The sequence below is a fragment of the Siphateles boraxobius genome, unplaced genomic scaffold (assembly GCF_051911475.1).
Source record: "Siphateles boraxobius isolate OS27281-9 unplaced genomic scaffold, OSU_SipBor_1 183, whole genome shotgun sequence".
NCBI lineage: Eukaryota > Metazoa > Chordata > Actinopteri > Cypriniformes > Leuciscidae > Siphateles > Siphateles boraxobius.
This window is the reverse complement of record NW_027508792.1, coordinates 943,959-963,513: the sequence shown is the minus strand read 5'-3', so window position 1 is coordinate 963,513 and position 19,555 is coordinate 943,959. Positions and strand designations below refer to the sequence as shown.

The window sequence follows — 19,555 nt, the reverse complement described above, 5'->3', positions numbered from 1 at the left end:
AGTTTGAACTAATTCGCGGGCATCAGGGAGCCGCAATCAATATGCGGGAGACTCCCGGGACTTCCGGGATCTTGGGATGTCTGTATTTTGTCTCGAGCATCAGGTTGCGCGATCAGTTCGCTCGCAACGTAAGTGATGGATTAAAATAGCGCTACCGCAGAAATAGGTTAAATTAAAACGGTCTTTACAAAGTGAAGCATTAAATACAAAGGCAGTTAATAACAGCAGCAGTAAAATATTGTTTTTTAGTCACTGTACTCAGTGGTTTTCAGCGAATGCTTGTACACTAATGCATAATTTCTCCTGTCCTTTACTCAAGCCTGTTAGCTTGCTGGGTAACGTTACCTCCATTCCGTTCTCTTTTTATAGCATTTGTCTACTAAGTTTTAATTGTTTTTCAAACGCGATCTACTGCGGCTCTACGTTCACACAATTGTTTTCAGTCTTTCTATATTTATTTAATCAATTTAACCTTATATTATTCTTTTATATATTATATATAATATATATTATATTCATTATCCTTATATTCCTTATATATAATTAATTTTAAATAAAAATTAAATGAATTATATATTTTAGATGTTTTTAGTTTGTTTTTAGTTCAGATATTCACATCTGAACAACATGTCTGTGTAAATTTGTTTTAACAAAAATTGTGTTAAAACATAATATGTTGGATATCATTTTTTTAACAATAATCATGTTTGTCAACTTGCCATCAGCAATTATCATTAAAAACAATGCAAATATTGATATTAGTAAAACTCAATGTGTGGCTTTTGCACTTTTTAAAGTACACTTTTACACATAAATACCCTGATTTACGGTTTTATTTAGTTATAATAAAAAAAAAAATCTAATATAATTTCTATCCGATTAATCGATTAATCGAAAAAATAATCGTCCGATTAATCAATTATCAAAATAATCGTTAGTTGCAGCCCTAATTGCATTGAGAGTGTATGTCTCTAGATCGGCGCGCAAGCCCAAACAAGTACGTGCGGCGTGCCTGTTGTTTTGTTTCCGGTCTAGCTATCCGGTGTGATGTTGTAGTTTTTCTAACGTTACTAGTTGTTGCAAGAGCATGTGAAAAAAATACAAAGTTTGCTAGGCCAAAAGGAGCGTTAATCTCGCGATAAAAAAATTGACGCCGTTAAAATGTGTTTGCGTTAACGCCGTTAATAGCGCGTTTAACGGACAGCACTAATATATATATATATATTATATTATATTTATATATATATAGTGTGGCATATAGTGGTGAGGTGTCTAAGACCCAACATCTACTGTAGTACTGGAGTGCCTCAAGGCTCGGTGCTGGGACCACTTCTCTTCTCCATCTACATGTCATCACTAGGATCTGTCATTCAGAAACATGTTTTTTCCTATCACTGCTACGCTGATGACACACAACTCTACCTCCCATTACAACCAGATGATCTGACGGGAGCTGCTCGCATCTCAGCCTGTCTGACAGACATTTCTTGCTGGATGAAGGACCATCACCTTCAACTAAACCTAGTCTCAGCCAACCCAACATTACATCACAATTTCTCCATTCAGCTATATGTTTATCATCCATAACTCTAGGGCCCTATAATTTCTGCGATCACGGAATCGCGGACGGAATCGCGGAATTGGCAAATTAACGCGGAATCTAGTGTTAACGCGGAATTTTGCATATTTGGAAAGAAATTCTGTTTTTATGTGGGAGAAGAACGTATGTCTGGGGAAATGCAGACCGGGGGAAGCAAATCTGGGCGACACAACCCCTCCCGTCATTTCAGCTCCCCTGCCCCCTTCAAAACAATGAAAGCATGGCGAAGCGGCTCTCCACGACTCTGCTTTCGTCGGTGAAAAAGTTAAGAAACTCGACGCAAAGCCCTCAGTACCGAGCCGAGCAGTTCCCACTTGACTTTTATGTGTCAGGTGAACCTTGTTTTGTAAGTTTTGTCAACATTCCGTTGACTGGAAGCGCAAAAATACATGCACTGACCACCTGTTATCCAAAAGCCTTGAGAAGAACAAGGAGAAGTACAATGATAACGCTAGCAAGGCCACCACGTCCCTACAGATGTGCATTACTCCTGTTGCATTCAAGTCTTCGGACTCAAGAAAAGAGTTTGTTGAGGATTTTGTTGCTATGTGTGTAGAGGCAGAGGTCATTCCTATTTTATTTGTGTATATTATGATCATCAACATTAAAAGCACACTCTTTTTACGACTAAAATAACAGTAACGGGTAAAAAAAACCTGAATTCCCAAAAATTAAAACGGAAAAAAAGGAATTTGCAGAAATTAAAGGGATAGTTCACCCAAAAATTAAAATTCTGTCAGTATTTACTCTCCCTCATGTTGTTCAACCCCGTAAGACCTTCGTTCATCTTCGGAACACGAATTAAGATATTTTTGATTAAATCTGAGAGCTGGATCACTCCTCCATAGGCTTCTAAGGGATTGAAACTTGCCAGCCCCGAAAAGTTATTAAAGACATCGTTAAAATAGTCCAAGTGACTACAGTGGCTCAACCTTAAGTTTATCAAGCGACGAGAATACTTTTTGTGCGCAAAAACAAACAAAAATAACGACTTTATTTCAACTATTAATTTCCTTCTCTGTGGGCCTCGAGTCAGTTCACTAGTGTAATAGCGTAAGCTTCTGTTGTTGTACGTCACACGCATCACACACACATGACCAGCGTCGGCCAATAATGAGCCTACGTGTGACGTAGCTCTACGCTATCACACTAAGTTAACTGACTAGAGGCCAACAGAGAAGGAAATGAATAGTTGAAATAAAGTCGTTATTTTTGTTTGTTTTTGCGCACAAAAAGTATTCTCGTCGCTTGATAAACTTAAGATTGAGCCACTTAGTGTTGTCAAAAATATCGATATTTCGATAAATATCGATACTGAAATATCTGAACGGTACCAATACTAATTTCCCGAAGTATCGATACACCAATACTAGCCGAGCAGTCACTTTCACTTCTCTCCAAAGGCGCGTTGACAAACACCACACGTGACGCACTCGTCTCATTCGCTCTGGTTAAATAGCAAAAGTGAATGGAAAGATGGCGAGTGCGGCGTCCCCGCGACCGGCTTTGGTTGATTGATAAAGAACACCGCGAGCGGGCATGTCGGAGTCGGAGAATGGCGTGGACAGGACACGCGCTACACACCGCAAGCGGGCATGTCGGAGAATAGCGCGGACACGCGCTTCACACTGCGAGCGGGCTGCGGGCACCCAAAAGATTGTTTGACTATCAATATCCCTCTCATCACTCATTTTGTAAAATTATTTTATAGATGAAAACATTTAAGGAATTGGCTCCAGGGGTACCATTTAGTAAGCATATGCTCAGCATCAGGGGTGTTTGTTTTTTGGACAGACCTGCACCACTGCTAAAAACATCCTGAAACACTGTAACTCTTCTCATTTTAACTTTTCGGAAACATTAACCAAGATGGCCTAGTATTGTTGTTGATATGAGTCTGTGTTTCGTTTTTTCACTGTAATTCTTAAAGTTAACATAATCTGACTGAGGAATCGTAGACAAGTAAATATTGTAACTGTGGTCAGATGTAAATTAATTTGTGTCTGTTTAACTTTATTCAAAAATTATTATTTAATTCTGCAATTTGCCTTCATTAGCGATTATCATCAATTTGATTACACATATACTAATTAAACTAAACTGAGCTAGACAATGGCATCTCTGAATTCAATAATGAAATGCCTTTAACTGAAAATTGAATGTTTAACCTTATTATTATACATTACTGACACTCTATCCTCCAATTTGATACAGTTAAGTGCTTCGACACAATCTGTATTATTAAAAGCAATATATAAATAAAGGTAACTTGACTAGATGCTGATCCAGTGAGCATTGTTTCCGCGTGTGATGCACACACGTTTGCGTTTAAATCTGTTCATCAAATTAAGTTAATGTATTAACCAGCATTTATGACCGATGACCAATGCATTTGTTACAGTATATTTTAATCTTTGATAACAGTAGGTAATAAAAACACAACGGATCATGTTAGCTCTGGTCCAATGAAAAAATATTAACCGATAGAACTCAGGACATTTTTGTTCATGTAAAATATACCTCATTGTCATGTTCTAGACTTGTAATATTTAGCTTTAAATAAAAAAAAGACCCCCTTAATATTGTGGCAGTTTTTTCTCTGTGGTATCGAAAATGGTATCGAATATCGATATTTTTCAAGGTATCGTATCGAAGTTAGAAATTCTAGTATCGTGACAACACTAGAGCCACTGTAGTCACTTGGACTATTTTAACGATGTCTTTAATAACTTTTCGGGGCTGGCAAGTTTCAATCCCTTAGAAGCCTAAGGTCTTACGGGGTTGAACAACATGAGGGAGAGTAATTACTGACAGAATTTACATTTTTGGGTGAACTATCCCTTTAAAACGGAAAAAACTGAATTTGGGAATAAATAAAACTGAATTTGGGAAAAAATAAAACGGATTTTATAGGGCCCTATAACTCCTTTCAGGACAGCCAGGAACCTTGTAGTTGTGAACAGTTAACATTGCTAGAAACTACATTGCTAGAACTACATTTGCCTTATACAACATTAGGAGGATCAGGCCCTTCCTATCGGAGCTACACAACTCCTTTTCCAAGATCTTGTTCTCTCCAGACTGGACCATTGTAATGCTCTCTCCTTCCAGCATCTGTCAAACCTCTGCAACTGATCCAGATGCTGCACGGAGAGTGTCTTTATCGAGCCGAAGAGAGCGCAGGTCAATCCGCTCCTCATAAACTTGCATTGGTTGCCAATTGCCGCTCGCATCAAATTCAAGGTGCAATTTGTGCTATTTGTAATAAGCCAAAGGTATTACGGAGCATATTTTTACTCAAACATATAATACACTTATGGTATATTGCTTGTATGCGCGAAGACACTCGTAATGAATTTGTAAAGTACTTGTAACACAAATTAAGTACATGATCACTAGTCAAGCATGTAATTAAACCTTGATGTTTGGCTACAGGACAACCACTGGTGGAAAAAGTATAGTTTGTTGTATTTGAAATATATTCCCTTTTTTCCCTTTTTTATTTGCACTTTACTTAAAAATATATTTTAGGTGTATTTTTAACTATGTGCTGAAAATGATCGTAGTAACAATGCATTGAAAATATATATTCTAAATACATTATCATACAGTCATTTTTAAGTTTACTTCATGCTTGGAATTCACGTCATTACTTGGACATAAATTATGATAAAAGCATTGAAAGCCTGTTTAAAACATTTTTAAATAAAATGTATGCAGTTTAACCTATAGCCAAGTAATATTTGTATATTAATGTGCATTTGTTTTTTAAGACAAAGTGTGCAATTTCTAGTATTTGGAATAAGCCAAAGGCATTACTTTACTTTTTACTCAAATATACAGTATAATCCACTTATGATATATAGCTTTATGTTTCGAAGACACTCGTAATGAATTTTTATAATGTACTTGTAACACAAATAAAGAACAGTTTAATATGATCACTAATCAAGCATGTAATTAAAACTTGATCCATTAATACTAACACTTTATGTCCTCTTCTCTTCTTCTCTATAGTGATTTAAAATCTTTTTTTAAACATACTGTGTTAAACTAAACTAGGAAGGGTCACAGCACTTACATATTGTTGTCCTACTGTTAGTTTAACTGCTTCTATTGCTCTCCTCATTTGTAAGTCGAAATTCGCCAGAACATTCTTCAAAATATCTTCCTTAGTGTTCAACGGAAGAAATAAACTTGATGATGACAGAATTTTCATTTGTGGATGAACTGTACCTTTAACTAGTTAAGGATTAAACAGGTCAACATAAACAAGATAAACTGTTTTGGCCCGTTATACGCGGCATCATCATCATCATCATCATCATCACTCACCGTCCCGGATTTCGTTCCCGCGGCTGCAGTTACTGCAGATGTGCTTGATGTGACCGGAGATCACAAACGGAGTGTTGTTGTTACCGGGGGCGGTGGGCTGCCGTAGCTTGACCAGGTTAAAGGCTCTCCGTTTGCGCGGTTTCTCCGCGGACGATGACGAGGATAACGATGAAGAAGATGATGCGTCCTCCCGTAACCGAGATGTGATCCAGGTCCCGTGCGCTCCCGTGAATGCGGGACCCGCCATGACGGATCCGCGTCTATCTGTCACACCCCGGGATGGTGCGGATACCGATCGGAAGAGCGCGTGCATTACCGATCATGCCGAGCCGCGCAAACAGTCCTGTGCGCGAGAGCACACGGTCAAAAAACCGTTGGCCCACCTGAGTATAAGCGCGGGCGCGCGCGTGTGTGTGTATGTACACTCATACACCAGCTGATGTAAGACACTCTCCTAAATCGGTATTTTTTTCAATATATCACACCTTTAAAATCCCGGTAATCCTTCGGCAACACTCGTGATCTCCGTGCGAATGACAACGACTGGCGCAGATTTGTTTATCATGAGCGGACGGATGCGCCTCTCGGTATCATCACTTCAAATTCATCAAAGTGACGCAATGCCGTGAAGTCCACGTAAAAATACGCGGACTGGAATCAACCGTTAACGGGAGCAAATTAACGGATCCTACTACGGCGAGAACCTGTCTTATGAATATTAATGAGCCAGCGTGACGTTCGTCCAGCAGGCACACCTGATTGGACGCCGTTTTTAAGTGGGCTACTATGCTGAAGGCTTGGCTCATTAATATTAATGATGCGACGTGACGTTGGTAGGACTTAAACAGCCTTTAACATCTAAATCTATTTTTATTCGTGATTAGCTCTATTTATTTATATTGTACCTTTTCTATCACATTATGTTTTGTTACCAAGCAGCGTGACATGAGAGCTAAGCCTTCGCCATAGTATTATTTACTCCGGTCACTCAGTCCTTACCGAGAGAATCCAGACCGGATCTAACGGAAGACCCCGCCTACGTCACCGTATTTTGAATGGTGTCTGAAACCTGTACTAAAATAATAATAATAACGGTGCATTTCCCCCCAATATTGTCTGTGATTTACCTATTGCTAAATTATGCTTATCTATTGGTCAGAGAAATTATGTAGATTGAACGAATATCCCTATATGATCATAAATCCCTATTTCCCTACTTTAAATACCATAAAGATATTTAATATACAGGTTATAGCCTATCTATTGATAGATTATTTTTCTTTCCGCAAAAGAAAAAATTATAGCAAAACCTTAAAAAATAAAGAAAAATAAGAATAAGATTAAACTAAATGAACAATTTATTCATATAAGTAAATAAAATCTAATCAATACAGTATCACAGTGAGTAGAAATAAATGAAGAATATAACACAATAGAAGTTAAGTATTAAATATTCTCTAAATAATATTCACACATATTTCTAATCTACATTTTTCACAGAATAAATTGGGTCTCCTGGGGAATTCTGGTAAATGTAGAGTAAATGTTTTTGAACAAACTGTTAATAATACAAACAGTTACAAAAAATGTAAAAAATAAATAAATAATCTAACAGTCCCATACAATTTTTTACACATACAGTGCCTAGCATAAGTAAACACACCCATGCTAATGTTGACTAAAAAGAGGAATAAAAAAATCATCTTTTGGAAGTTGATCGTAATGCCTTAATTAAAAAAATGGTGTTATTTCAGTTATGCTAATAGCTGGTTTGATTTGCATTGAGAGATGATCTTATGGAAAGTTCTCCATGCCAATCTCTAGATATGATGAAGGGAATGTGATGATGTGGGATATTTTAATCCCAAAGGCCAAGGGAACTTTATCCGGATGCATATTATCCCGGATCCATGAAATAACTGGCCTTTAAAAATAAAAATCTGCTGTCTCTATGGGAATTTAACATAGGGGTGTACTTACTTATGCACCCTGTATTTTAAGGAAGAATATTTATTTATTTACGATACATTATTCATTCACAAAGAAAATTGGTGTCCTTAAAGGTTGGATTTTTCCTCATTTTTTTAATTAAGGCATTACAATCAATTTCCAAAAGATGATTTTTTATTCCTCTTTTTAGTCAACTTTAGCATGGGTGTGTTCACTTTTGCTTAGTATATTCTAATAAAAGCTTCATTTTAATATTTTAGGAATGGGGTTTCTCGCACAAGAATGAGCATCTGAAAGATTGAATAAATAAAGAGGAAATATTGTGGGTTGGTTAATGTACAGCATCATCACACATATTTGCTATAATATGTGCAGATGTTTGATCAACTGAGCTTTTTACAGTGTGTTTGCTTCACTAAACTGACCCCAGAACAGAAGCAGCACTGAGAACATGTGCAGGTGAAATATTATCCATGATAAATCAAACCATGACTCACATGATGACTGGAATGAATGCTTTCTCTCTCAAAACCTCCAGCAATGTGTGAGAGAAAATCAAGTATGACATTAATCATGTTTGAAAATGTATATTTGTTTGTGTGCCTTTGTCACAAACCAGCGGTGCAGTTAATATGTGTGTGTGTGTGAATGAGGTGAATCTCCCGCAAGCATGTTCAGGTCACATGATGCAACCCCTAATTAACTAAATAATGAGATGAAAACATCTGCTGGGAATATGCCAAAAAAAAAAAAACACCTTCATTTCCTTTATGCAAAATTATATATTACCTTTTTGGAAATGCAACCTGGACCCATTTTCAATACATTTATCCGATTACCTAATAGCTATATATTCCTGGAAAAAAGGCTTAATTTACAGAATAATTACAAATGAATGCTAATGTAACTAGTAAATGCCAGTGTTTGTAAAGCGAATGATTCTCGGAATACAGTGTTTTGTAACTCATCCTTCTGCAGTTTGACTCGTCACATAGACAAACAGTTTAATCCATACTGTTATGCAATCATATTCCTTTAACACACACACACACACACTGGTAATACATCTGACATCTAACACTTTTTAGTGATTGGCTTATTCTGAGCTGAATTCTCAGCATTACACACAGAAACACACATGTAGTGTTTTCATATGTTATGGGGACTTTCCAGAGATGTAATGCTTTTTATACTGTCCAAACTATATATTCTCTTCTCTTACACTACCCCTAAACCTGCCTATCTCACACACACACACACACACACACACACACACACACACACACACACACACACACACACACACACACACACACACACACACACACACTACCCCTAAACCTGCCTATCACACACACACACACACACACACACACACACACACACACACACACACACACACACACACACACACACACACACTACCCCTAAACCTGCCTATCTCACACACAAACACACACACACACACACACACACACTAACCCTACCCTTAAACCTACCCATCACGCACACACACACACACACACACACACACACACACACACACACACACACACACACACACACACACACACACACACACACACACACACACACACACACACACACACACACACACACACACACACACTACCCCTAAACCAACCCATCACACACACACACACACACACAGCCTGCAGGCGAGTATCAGATGAGTATCTGTTGTGTCTGGTCTCACAGTATATTGATCTCTCCGCTCAACCACAAGAACAGCAGTAAAATACATGAACACTCCAGCAGTGTTGCTATTGGGTGACACTCGACAATAAGGTCTCATTGTTAACATTTATTAAAGCTGCCGTCTGCAACATTTTTTTGATCATATTCAGTGAAATCGACACTATAATCCGACAGAACAACATAAATAAAGTGGTTTTAGAAAAAAAGCCGAGCTTCTAACTCCACCTGGAGCGTGTTATTTGTTTTGCAAAAATCCACCCGTCCCGGATCATCGGGTCCAATCAGCGCTAGGGGTGGGTGAAAAATTCGATTCTTAGATGCATCGCGATGCGGACGTGGACGATTCTGAATCGATTCAAAAATGTCAAAAATCGATTTTCAAAAAAAAAGTAAAAATTTTTTTTTTAGATATGTAGCCTATTTATAATGACGTAATATTGACGGAACGCAAAAGACGGAACTCTGAAGCGCGGAAGTGCAGTGCCCGGACCGTCTGTCTGTGGCGTGCGCACATAACAGAGACGCGATGGCTGAGCGCGAAATCCAAACACCCTCCTCGTTAAAAGCTGACGTGTGGAAATATTTTGGCTTCTATGAAGTTGAAGGGGGAAAGGAGCTGGACAAGAGCCACACTAGTTGTAAGCTTTGTAGAATAAAACTAAAATATTTCGGCAACACGACAAATATGAGAAGCCATATGACACGTTTCCACCCAGAGGAGGAAAAACACTCGGCTGTACCAGAGCCGTTTCTCTCTATGGCTCTGGGCTGTACCGGTGTTCAGACGATTTCTGCTGCCTTGTCGAAAAATGCTACCCAAACGCGAATCGATCATAGATAATGTTGATTCATTCTCTATTGTTTCCATAATGGTGTAAATCTCACAATATTATAACATTGTTTATTTCATTTTAATCAGGGTAAGTGTATGGGGAGCATATTTTGATATTTTAAATGAACTAGCAATTATCACATTTGATATAACAAGTAAAAATTATATTTTTATATGAAATAAAATTATAATAAAATTCGAAGTTAAGAGTACAGTATAATGTACTGTTTTTATTTTTAAAACGGTGTGAAAAGTAAAAATTATCATCAAATATTCATCTTTGACCTGTCAAAGTTTCCTACAAGTCTCCACAGCAAGGATGCATAGATTTATGGGCGTGGTAAGCAGAAGAAAAATGAGTCTGCACATGCACCAGTAAGTAGCACATCTCGATGCGTAGCATGAATCGTCAGAACACCTGTTGTTGTTATATTATTAATTTACTACAAGTATGCTGCTTGTTCAGGCACACATTTATTTTCCTGTTGGTTCTTTGCAATGTTAATAAAATATATTGTACGTTAATTCTTTATGGGTCATTACTTTGTACTTTTAAAGCAAAGTATTTATATTCACACACACACACACACACAAAAGATTCAGATAATCGATAATCGCTTTAGAATCGAATCGCAGGCCTCTGAATCGTAATCGAATCGAATCGTGAGGTGCCTAGAGATTCCCACCCCTAATCAGCGCAGGGGGGTGTGAGATCTGACTGTCAATCACAGGTCGTGCACACGCCCCCTCGCGCACGTTACAATCACATGCACACGCCTGAGGTTCGCACAGTAATGAAGAGTGATGGCGGAAAAGATTTCCAATTCCTCGGTTAACCTCAAGAGCTAGGAGGTCAAAAACAACACAGGAAAAGAGAACACCTGCTGAAAATAAAGAAGTAAAGAAAGAAAGCAACCGTAATTAAACCAGGATCAACATCGGATCGGCATTTGAAAGGTGGAGAGATTTACGTGATTCATTTGGGTTCAAGCTGGATGCAGAGCTTGCAACATTTCTTCTCCACAGGTAATTGTGCTTTATCAACCAGTACCTTTATTTCTTAGTGTTATGTTAGTAATCTAAGTAAGTTTGCCCAAATGTGTTGGTATGGATAGCTAACGTTAGCACTTGTTGGGCAGGTTCGTTAGCTTTGTTTGCACTGAAATCCGTGTGAACGTAACGTTAGGTGGATAAACATGTCCAGATGAAGGGATAAAGTTCGGCTTTTTGGAAGAAACAATCCGACTCTATCTTTCTTACGAGAGTAAGAACAGTAGTAAAGCTGCTGTTATTGTATGTGCTAACGGTAGCTCTGATATATAAGCCATAGAACAATGTACAATGACCATGTCTGCCGCATATACCATACAGTAATAATAGCGTTTCAGACGGACGATGGTGTTTATTTACGTTTAATTGGTGGGTAATCCATTTCGTAACAATCTACTCCAAAATAACAAAACAACAATAACAAAATACTTCATGGTGTTGATGGATGCTGATGAGACGGGCGTGATCACAATAAATCTGTTGCACACGCACTGACGAGCACGGACTCGGTGGGAGGGTATTCGTTGATAGTGGGGGAGGGGCATGAGAGTTGTAAACATTCAAAATGTTGCCTAAGTCCACTCAATCTGCCAGACTTGCCGACTGCAGCTTTAATAGATTAACTACCGTAAACTAACAGTGTGAAATATATTTTTACAACATTTACAGTAATAATCATTGTTAATGATAAAATAATTTCTTCATTGTTTGTTCTTGTTCACAGTGCATTAACTAATGTTAACAAATACAACTTTTTGTTGACATGAACATTAACTAAGACTAAAAAATGCTTTATAAGTGTTTTTCATTGTTAGTTCAAGTTAAAGAGGCTGTTTGTAGAAGTCATTTAAAGCCTTTTTTAAATTGTTAAAAAAATATTAAAAACATGCACACAACAAAATTATTACAATTAAAAAAACTTAAACGTAAAATATGCTAAAAAAGGATAATTCAATATATTATTAAATACTATAATAGTAACTAATACTTCACAAAAGAATACTGAGCGACTGGACATGTTCGTGATTTTCAAACTTTAATCTTTTGAAAAGTTTGTAAATTTAAAAGTTTGTAAAATGCAAAAAAAAGAGGAAATTATATATGAAACGATAATAACAACAAAAAAAGTTATATTTAAGAAAGAAAATATAAGATAAATATAAGAAAGAAAGACGTGAGCATCTTGGATGACGTGGGGGAGAGCAAATGATCAGGACATCTTAATTCTGAAGTCAACGAATCCTTTAAGGCCACAACAGTTCGTCGGGTCAGTACCTTAAAGGAACATCTTTGTATCTTATTCACCTGTAAAGTAGTTCCTTAAGTCTACATTTTACTACTATAGGATACTAAACTGCACCTTTTAGGAGTATATAAGGCGCAACGTTGTCCAGTGACAATTCACTGATAAAAATGATTCTGTGGTGAAGTAAATGCACAGAAAAAACTCTTGCCTGAAGTAAAGTAAATCTTCAGGCTTCAGGCAAAATCTTCAATCTTCAAAAAAACAACAACAAAAAACGAAGTAAATCCGGAAACGCTTCATTTTGCAGTACAGTACTTACAGTGTACTTACCTAGATAGTACGAGTAATATAAGGTAAGTACATGGGTTAAGGGTAGGTTCAGGGGTAGAACCCAGTTATTGTAAATACTATAATAAGTACATAGTATGTACATGGGAAACAGGACTGTAAAATGAAGCGTTACCGTAAATCCTATATTAGTCAATTCAAGCTTGTAGAAATTAAAGCGTAAATCTCAACGATAAGCAAAACGTACTCAACTTTTCTAATACTGGTGTTCCCATCATGCACTGGGGTATGAATAATTAATAAGGTTGATTTTTTCACAGTTTTCCAGCTGTATTTACACCGTTTTATCATTGTTTTTATTGTTAGGTTTAGTAACTTGGTATTTTGTGACATCTGGATTTATTTTCTACTCAAAATGACACATTCATAATTAAAAAACAATCTATCGAATGTTACCGTCATTGTATGTGTACCAAGTATTGAGGTGTCTGTGTTAAGATTCTATGTTACATCTAGAAACAGTATTGAATCTATACAATGTATACTATATTATTTATATAGATGTTTTTAAGGAAAGCATATACTGTAAAAGTGTGGTTTAATTCAGTGTTATATTGTTTGAGTGAAAAGTTAATTATGGTAAATTTACTAACCTTACACTATAAAAAATGCCGTGTTGTTTTAACCCAGTTTGCGGTCAAATATGGACAAACCCAAATGTTGGGTTAAAAATGTAATTTAAAATTTTAACGCAACGGCTGAGTTAGTCCATATTTGACCCAAAGTTGAGTGAAACAACCCACCATTTTTTAGAGTGTAGTTAAGTAGATGTTCCTTAATTCTATGTGACATTAAATAAATTAAATATAATTAAGTAGTATTTACTTAATTACTTCAATTAAATGTCAAGTGTCAATTAAATGTCAAATGAATGTTAAGTTCAATAGTAAGTAGATTTTACTTGATAATAACAGGTAAGTTGTACAGAAGTAGCAGTAAAATTTACTTAAAATTGTTACGAGTATTTTTTCAGTGAAGCTGTTGTTCACCTATAAGGCACAGTTTTTGCATGTTTTTTCTGACAGTGTAAAGTCATACAGGTTTGGAGTGAGGATGAACAAGATCTGAAACACAATGCTGCTTATATAAAGCCTGTCGTTAATCTTTACCGCGCTCACGTCACGACTTTCTCAGCCTCTGTAAGATCAGCGCATTGAACTGTGAGACTCACCGGTGCACATGAAGACAGTGCTGAGTTTATATCTGTGCATTCACGAGTCTGTGCGTGTGTGTGTGTGTGTGTGTGTGTGTGTGTGTGTACTTGTACAACTATCTTTGTGAGGACCAGTTTGAGTTTTAGACCATTGGAGTGAGGACAAAGAGAGTAAAGTGAGGACATTTTGGCCGGTCGTCACTTTCTGAGACCCCTTTAAAGGCCTGTTTGAGGGTCAAAACTTGGGTTTAGGGATAAGGTTATAATTAGGTTAAGGGTAGGTTTAGGGTAAGGGTTCGGGTTAAGCACTTAGTTCTGATGAGTAAGGTTAGGGTAAGCGGCTAGAGATTGCATTGTGTCAATGAATGTCCTCATAAAGATAGATGTACAAGAGTGTGTGTGTGTGTGTGTGTGTGTGTGTGTGTGTGTGTGTGTGTGTGTGTGTGTGTGTGTGTGTGTGTGTGTGTGTGTGTGTGTGTGTGTGTGTGTGTGTTTCCCCTTCAGAAAGAACATCTGCATCTCTGAATGAACACACCTCTGGATCAGCTTTACCAAAACATTCTTTATAGTAATTTGGAATTTACCATGTAACTATATGGATATGGAAATCATTCAGTACCATGGGGTAATACCATGTTTTTAGACATGCACCATGGTAATATTGGGATCTTTTCAAAGGAACCTTGGAGTAGATACTCTAAATATAAATAACATGGTATAAGCCAATGCACGATGGTATTTTTGAAGTAGCTTGGAGTCATAAATATAGTAGCACGTTTGGTGTGTTTGGCACCTTATCAAAGTTCATATACTATGGTATGTTCTATTAAATTTGGTCTGTCTGACCGCTCAGTATACCATAGTATTATTTTTTGGACACTGTACCATGGTAATCTTTGTAATACTCTGGAGTGACATGTAAATAGTACAATATGTATATGGTAATTATTCAGTGCCATGGTAATATCATGTATCCATAATATTGGAAGTACTTTGGAATAAATACTCTAAAGAACATGTTATATATGAATGCACCATGTTTTTTTTTTGCATATATACCATGGTATTTTTTTAAGTAGTTTGGAGTACTATCTAAATATAATTGCATATGTAGGCTATATGGTATACATTGCTACTATATCAAAGTTCATATACCATATTTTATATTTATTCGTTTAGATCTTGATATAGTTCGTAGCATGTGTGTATTTGTTAAATATAATACCATGTTTTTTGCTCATGTACCATGATACAATTTTTTTTTTTAAATACTTTGGGGTAAATACTCTAAATAACATGATAAATATAAATGCACCGTTTTTATTTTTTGTATATACCATTATATATACCATAATATAGTTTGGAGTACTATGTAAACATGTATCTATATGGTATTCATTAGTACCATATCAAAGTTCATATTCCATGGTATTCCTTAAATACTGTGATATTTTCTCATGTCTATATGTTGATCACTATTTTTGGACACTACTATGATAAAAGTATGTGTTTTTTGGACATGTACCATGGTAATATTGGGATTATTTGAAGTATCCTGAAGTAAATACTGTACTCTAAATAACTTGGTATATGCAAATGCACCATTGTATTTTAGAAGTAGTTTGGAGAAATATGTAAATATTATGCACATGTGTATTTGGTAATGGTAATTCCATGTTTGTTTGTTTTTTGCACATGTACCATGGTAACACTGGAATTTTTTTTAAGTACTTTGGAGGAAATACTCTAAATAACATGGTATATATATATATATATATATATATATATATATATATATATATATATATATATATATATATTAGTGCGCCGTGTTTTATCTTTTGACTTGTGTATTATGGTATTTTTTTTAAATAGCTTGGAGTACTATGTAGTAAATGGCATGTAGGCTATATGGTAATCATTTTGTACCATATCAAAGCGCATTTACATGGTATTCTTTATTTGGTCAGGTCAAACTTATCACTATTTCTGGTAAAAGGCAAGCACATGTTTTCAGACTTGCACTGATGACATTCTTTAACTGCCACCCTGCTTCCATCCAATATGAACATGGTAATCGTTATATTCCATCAATAGCATGGTATATTACCACAGCACAGTAGTGAACGCGCACACTCACCTGTCTGCAATGTGTAGGACAGCCTGGTTTCGTTCAGGTACGGTGTGTCGCTCTTGGATCGGGCTCTTCTGATGGGCCGCCGGTCCACATCGTCCTGCTCGGGCGCCGTCGCCATCAGAGCCGCGGGACCCCCGGTGAAGCCCCGGTTACGGTAGAGACACGGCAGAGCGCGAGCAGGGGGAGGGATGGAGACTCCTCGCTCCGTTAACCGATCAACCGACACGACACACGCGAGACACAAGCGCACGGACCGTCAATCGCATCCCGCCCTGATGCAGCACACGGATGAACGGAAACATCCAAATCCTGCTGCCGTATACCGTTTCTAACCGGGATGACGTGGTCCGCACGGAGAATCTGCACTGATGCGGCGGAGAGCGGATTTTCCGCGAGCGCGTTCCTCATTCACGCGTTACACACGCTAGGTCTACTGACACATGCATGCAGATGCAGTAGTATAAACACCGGTAACACGGCACCGATCTCCGTGCAGCTGTGACATCATCAGTGCCGATCAATGATCCGGAGCGCTTCAACTGTCTACGGTTCAGAGCTGACTCATTCTGAAGGATACGATAGAAATGCACACGATTGTAGCCTAACTTACCATGCGAACCGTAATAAGAACACAGAAATGTGACAGGGTCATTAATGGTATTCGGTGCCTTCTGGACATCATCCAAAAATGTAGAAAATCAAACTCAGCTTTTAAAGACACTTTTGTTTTGTGTAATCATAATATGGTGATAAGGTCAAGCTCGGGGTAAATAAATGTATCCATTTATTAAACAAAATCAATGAAATTTTATATCAGAAATGTATATCAAAACAGTTTAAATACTCATGATTCTAATTTATGGGCATTATGTACATTTTCTTAAATAACTCATGCCCCTTTGTCCTTTTAAAAGCATATCAGTGAATAAATTATCAGAAAATGTACAGAATATATTAGGCTATATTATATATATAAACGCTACACTTAACATTTTTTATTTTCGGATACAAATTCCTAAAAGGAATTTTTGTTAACTTTTTAAAGTACTACATTATTGACAGATTTTCATAGTCACTGAATTATTAGTATTTTTTGGGATTTTCATTAAATTATTGTAAAAAAAGAAACCCTGCTTAACAGGGTGGACAACATAAAAACAGAGAGGACTAAGTAATTACAGAGTGGACTAAGTAATAATAGGGTGGATTAAGTAATAACAAGGTGGATTAAGTAATTACAGGGTGGACTAAGTAATAACAGGGTGGATTAAGTAATAACAGAGTGGACTAAGTACTAACAGAGTGGACTAAGTACTAACAGAGTGGACTAAGTAATGCAGAGTGAACTAAGTACTAACAGAGTGGACTAAGTACTAACAGAGTGGATTAAGTATTAACAGAGTGGACTAAGTAATGCAGAGTGGATTAAGTATTAACAGAGTGGATTAAGTATTAACAGAGTGGACTAAGTAATGCAGAGTGGACTAAGTACTAACAGAGTGGACTAAGTAATACAGAGTGGACTAAGTACTAACAGAGTGGACTAAGTAATGCAGAGTGAACTAAGTACTAACAGAGTGGACTAAGTACTAACAGAGTGGACTAAGTACTAACAGAGTGGACTAAGTAATGCAGAGTGAACTAAGTACTAACAGAGTGGACTAAGTACTAACAGAGTGGATTAAGTATTAACAGAGTGGACTAAGTAATACAGAGTGGATTAAGTATTAACAGAGTGGACTAAGTAATACAGAGTGGATTAAGTATTAACAGAGTGGACTAAGTAATGCAGAGTGGACTAAGTACTAACAGAGTGGACTAAGTAATACAGAGTGGACTAAGTAATACAGGGTGGACTAAGTAATACAGGGTGGACTAAGTACTAACAGAGTGGACTAAGTACTAACAGGGTGGATTAAGTAATAACAAGGTGGACTAAGTAATTACAGGGTGGATTAAGTAATTACAGGGTGGATTAAGTAATTACAGGGTGGACTAAGTAATAACAGGGTGGATTAAGTAATAACAGAGTGGACTAAGTAATACAGAGTGAACTAAGTACTAACAGAGTGGACTAAGTAATACAGAGTGGACTAAGTAATACAGGGTGGACGAAGTAATACAGGGTGGACTAAGTAATACAGGGTGGACTAAGTACTAACAGAGTGGACTAAGTAATACAGGGTGGACTAAGTAATACAGGGTGGACTAAGTAATAACAGAGTGGACTAAGTAATAACAGAGTGGACTAAGTAATAACAGGGTGGACTAAGTACTAACAGAGTGGACTAAGTAATACAGGGTGGACTAAGTAATACAGAGTGGACTAAGTAATACATGGTGGACTAAGTAATACAGGGTGGACTAAGTAATACAGGGTGGACGAAGTAATACAGGTTGGACTAAGTACTAACAGAGTGGACTAAGTAATACAGAGTGGACTAAGTAATAACAGAGTGGACTAAGTAATAACAGAGTGGACTAAGTAATAACAGAGTGGACTAAGTAATAACAGAGTGGAATAAGTACTAACAGAGTGGACTAAGTAATAACAAGGTGTACTAAGTAATACAGAGTGGACTAAGTAATAACAGAGTGGACTAAGTAATAGAAAGTGGACTAAGTACTAACAGAGTGGACTAAGTAATACAGAGTGGACTAAGTAGTACAGGGTGGACTAAGTAATAACAAGGTGGACTAAGTAATAACAAGGTGGACTAAGTAATAACAGAGTGGACTAAGTAATAACAGAGTGGACTAAGTAATAACAAGGTGGACTAAGTAATAACAGAGTGGACTAAGTAATACTGAGTGGACTAAGTAATAACAGAGTGGACTAAGTAATAACAAGGTGGACTAAGTAATAACAGAGTGGACTAAGTAATAACAGAGTGGACTAAGTAATAACAGAGTGGACTAAGTAATACAAAGTGGACCAAGTAATAATAGAGTGGACTAAGTAATAACAAGGTGGACTAAGTAATACAAAGTGGACTAAGTATTAACAGAGTGGACTAAGTAATAACAAGGTGTACTAAGTAATACAGAGTGGACTAAGTAATACAGGGTGGACTAAGTAATACAGAGTGGACTAAGTAATAACAAGGTGGACTAAGTAATAACAGAGTGGACTAAGAAATACTGAGTGGACTAAGTAATAACAGAGTGGACTAAGTAATAACAAG

At 36.9% G+C, this 19,555-nt stretch overlaps 1 protein-coding gene across 6 annotated transcripts in view; it reads right to left on the bottom strand.

Annotated features, from left to right (window-relative positions):
- The window catches only part of phactr1 (phosphatase and actin regulator 1), a 43,562-nt gene extending 26,717 nt beyond the window's left edge, over nucleotides 1-16,845 (bottom strand). Inside the window, exon 1 of one of the 6 annotated variants that reach the window (XM_077233711.1) lies at nucleotides 16,374-16,845. In XM_077233711.1, the coding sequence (XP_077089826.1) occupies nucleotides 16,374-16,488 (115 nt within the window). In that variant the 5' untranslated portion in view covers nucleotides 16,489-16,845. Of the gene's footprint in view, nucleotides 1-5,935; nucleotides 6,616-16,373 lie in introns of those variants that run through there. The other 5 variants (XM_077233712.1, XM_077233709.1, XM_077233707.1 and 2 more) reach the window with 5 other exon arrangements.
- Between the last annotated feature and the right edge of the window lie 2,710 nt (nucleotides 16,846-19,555).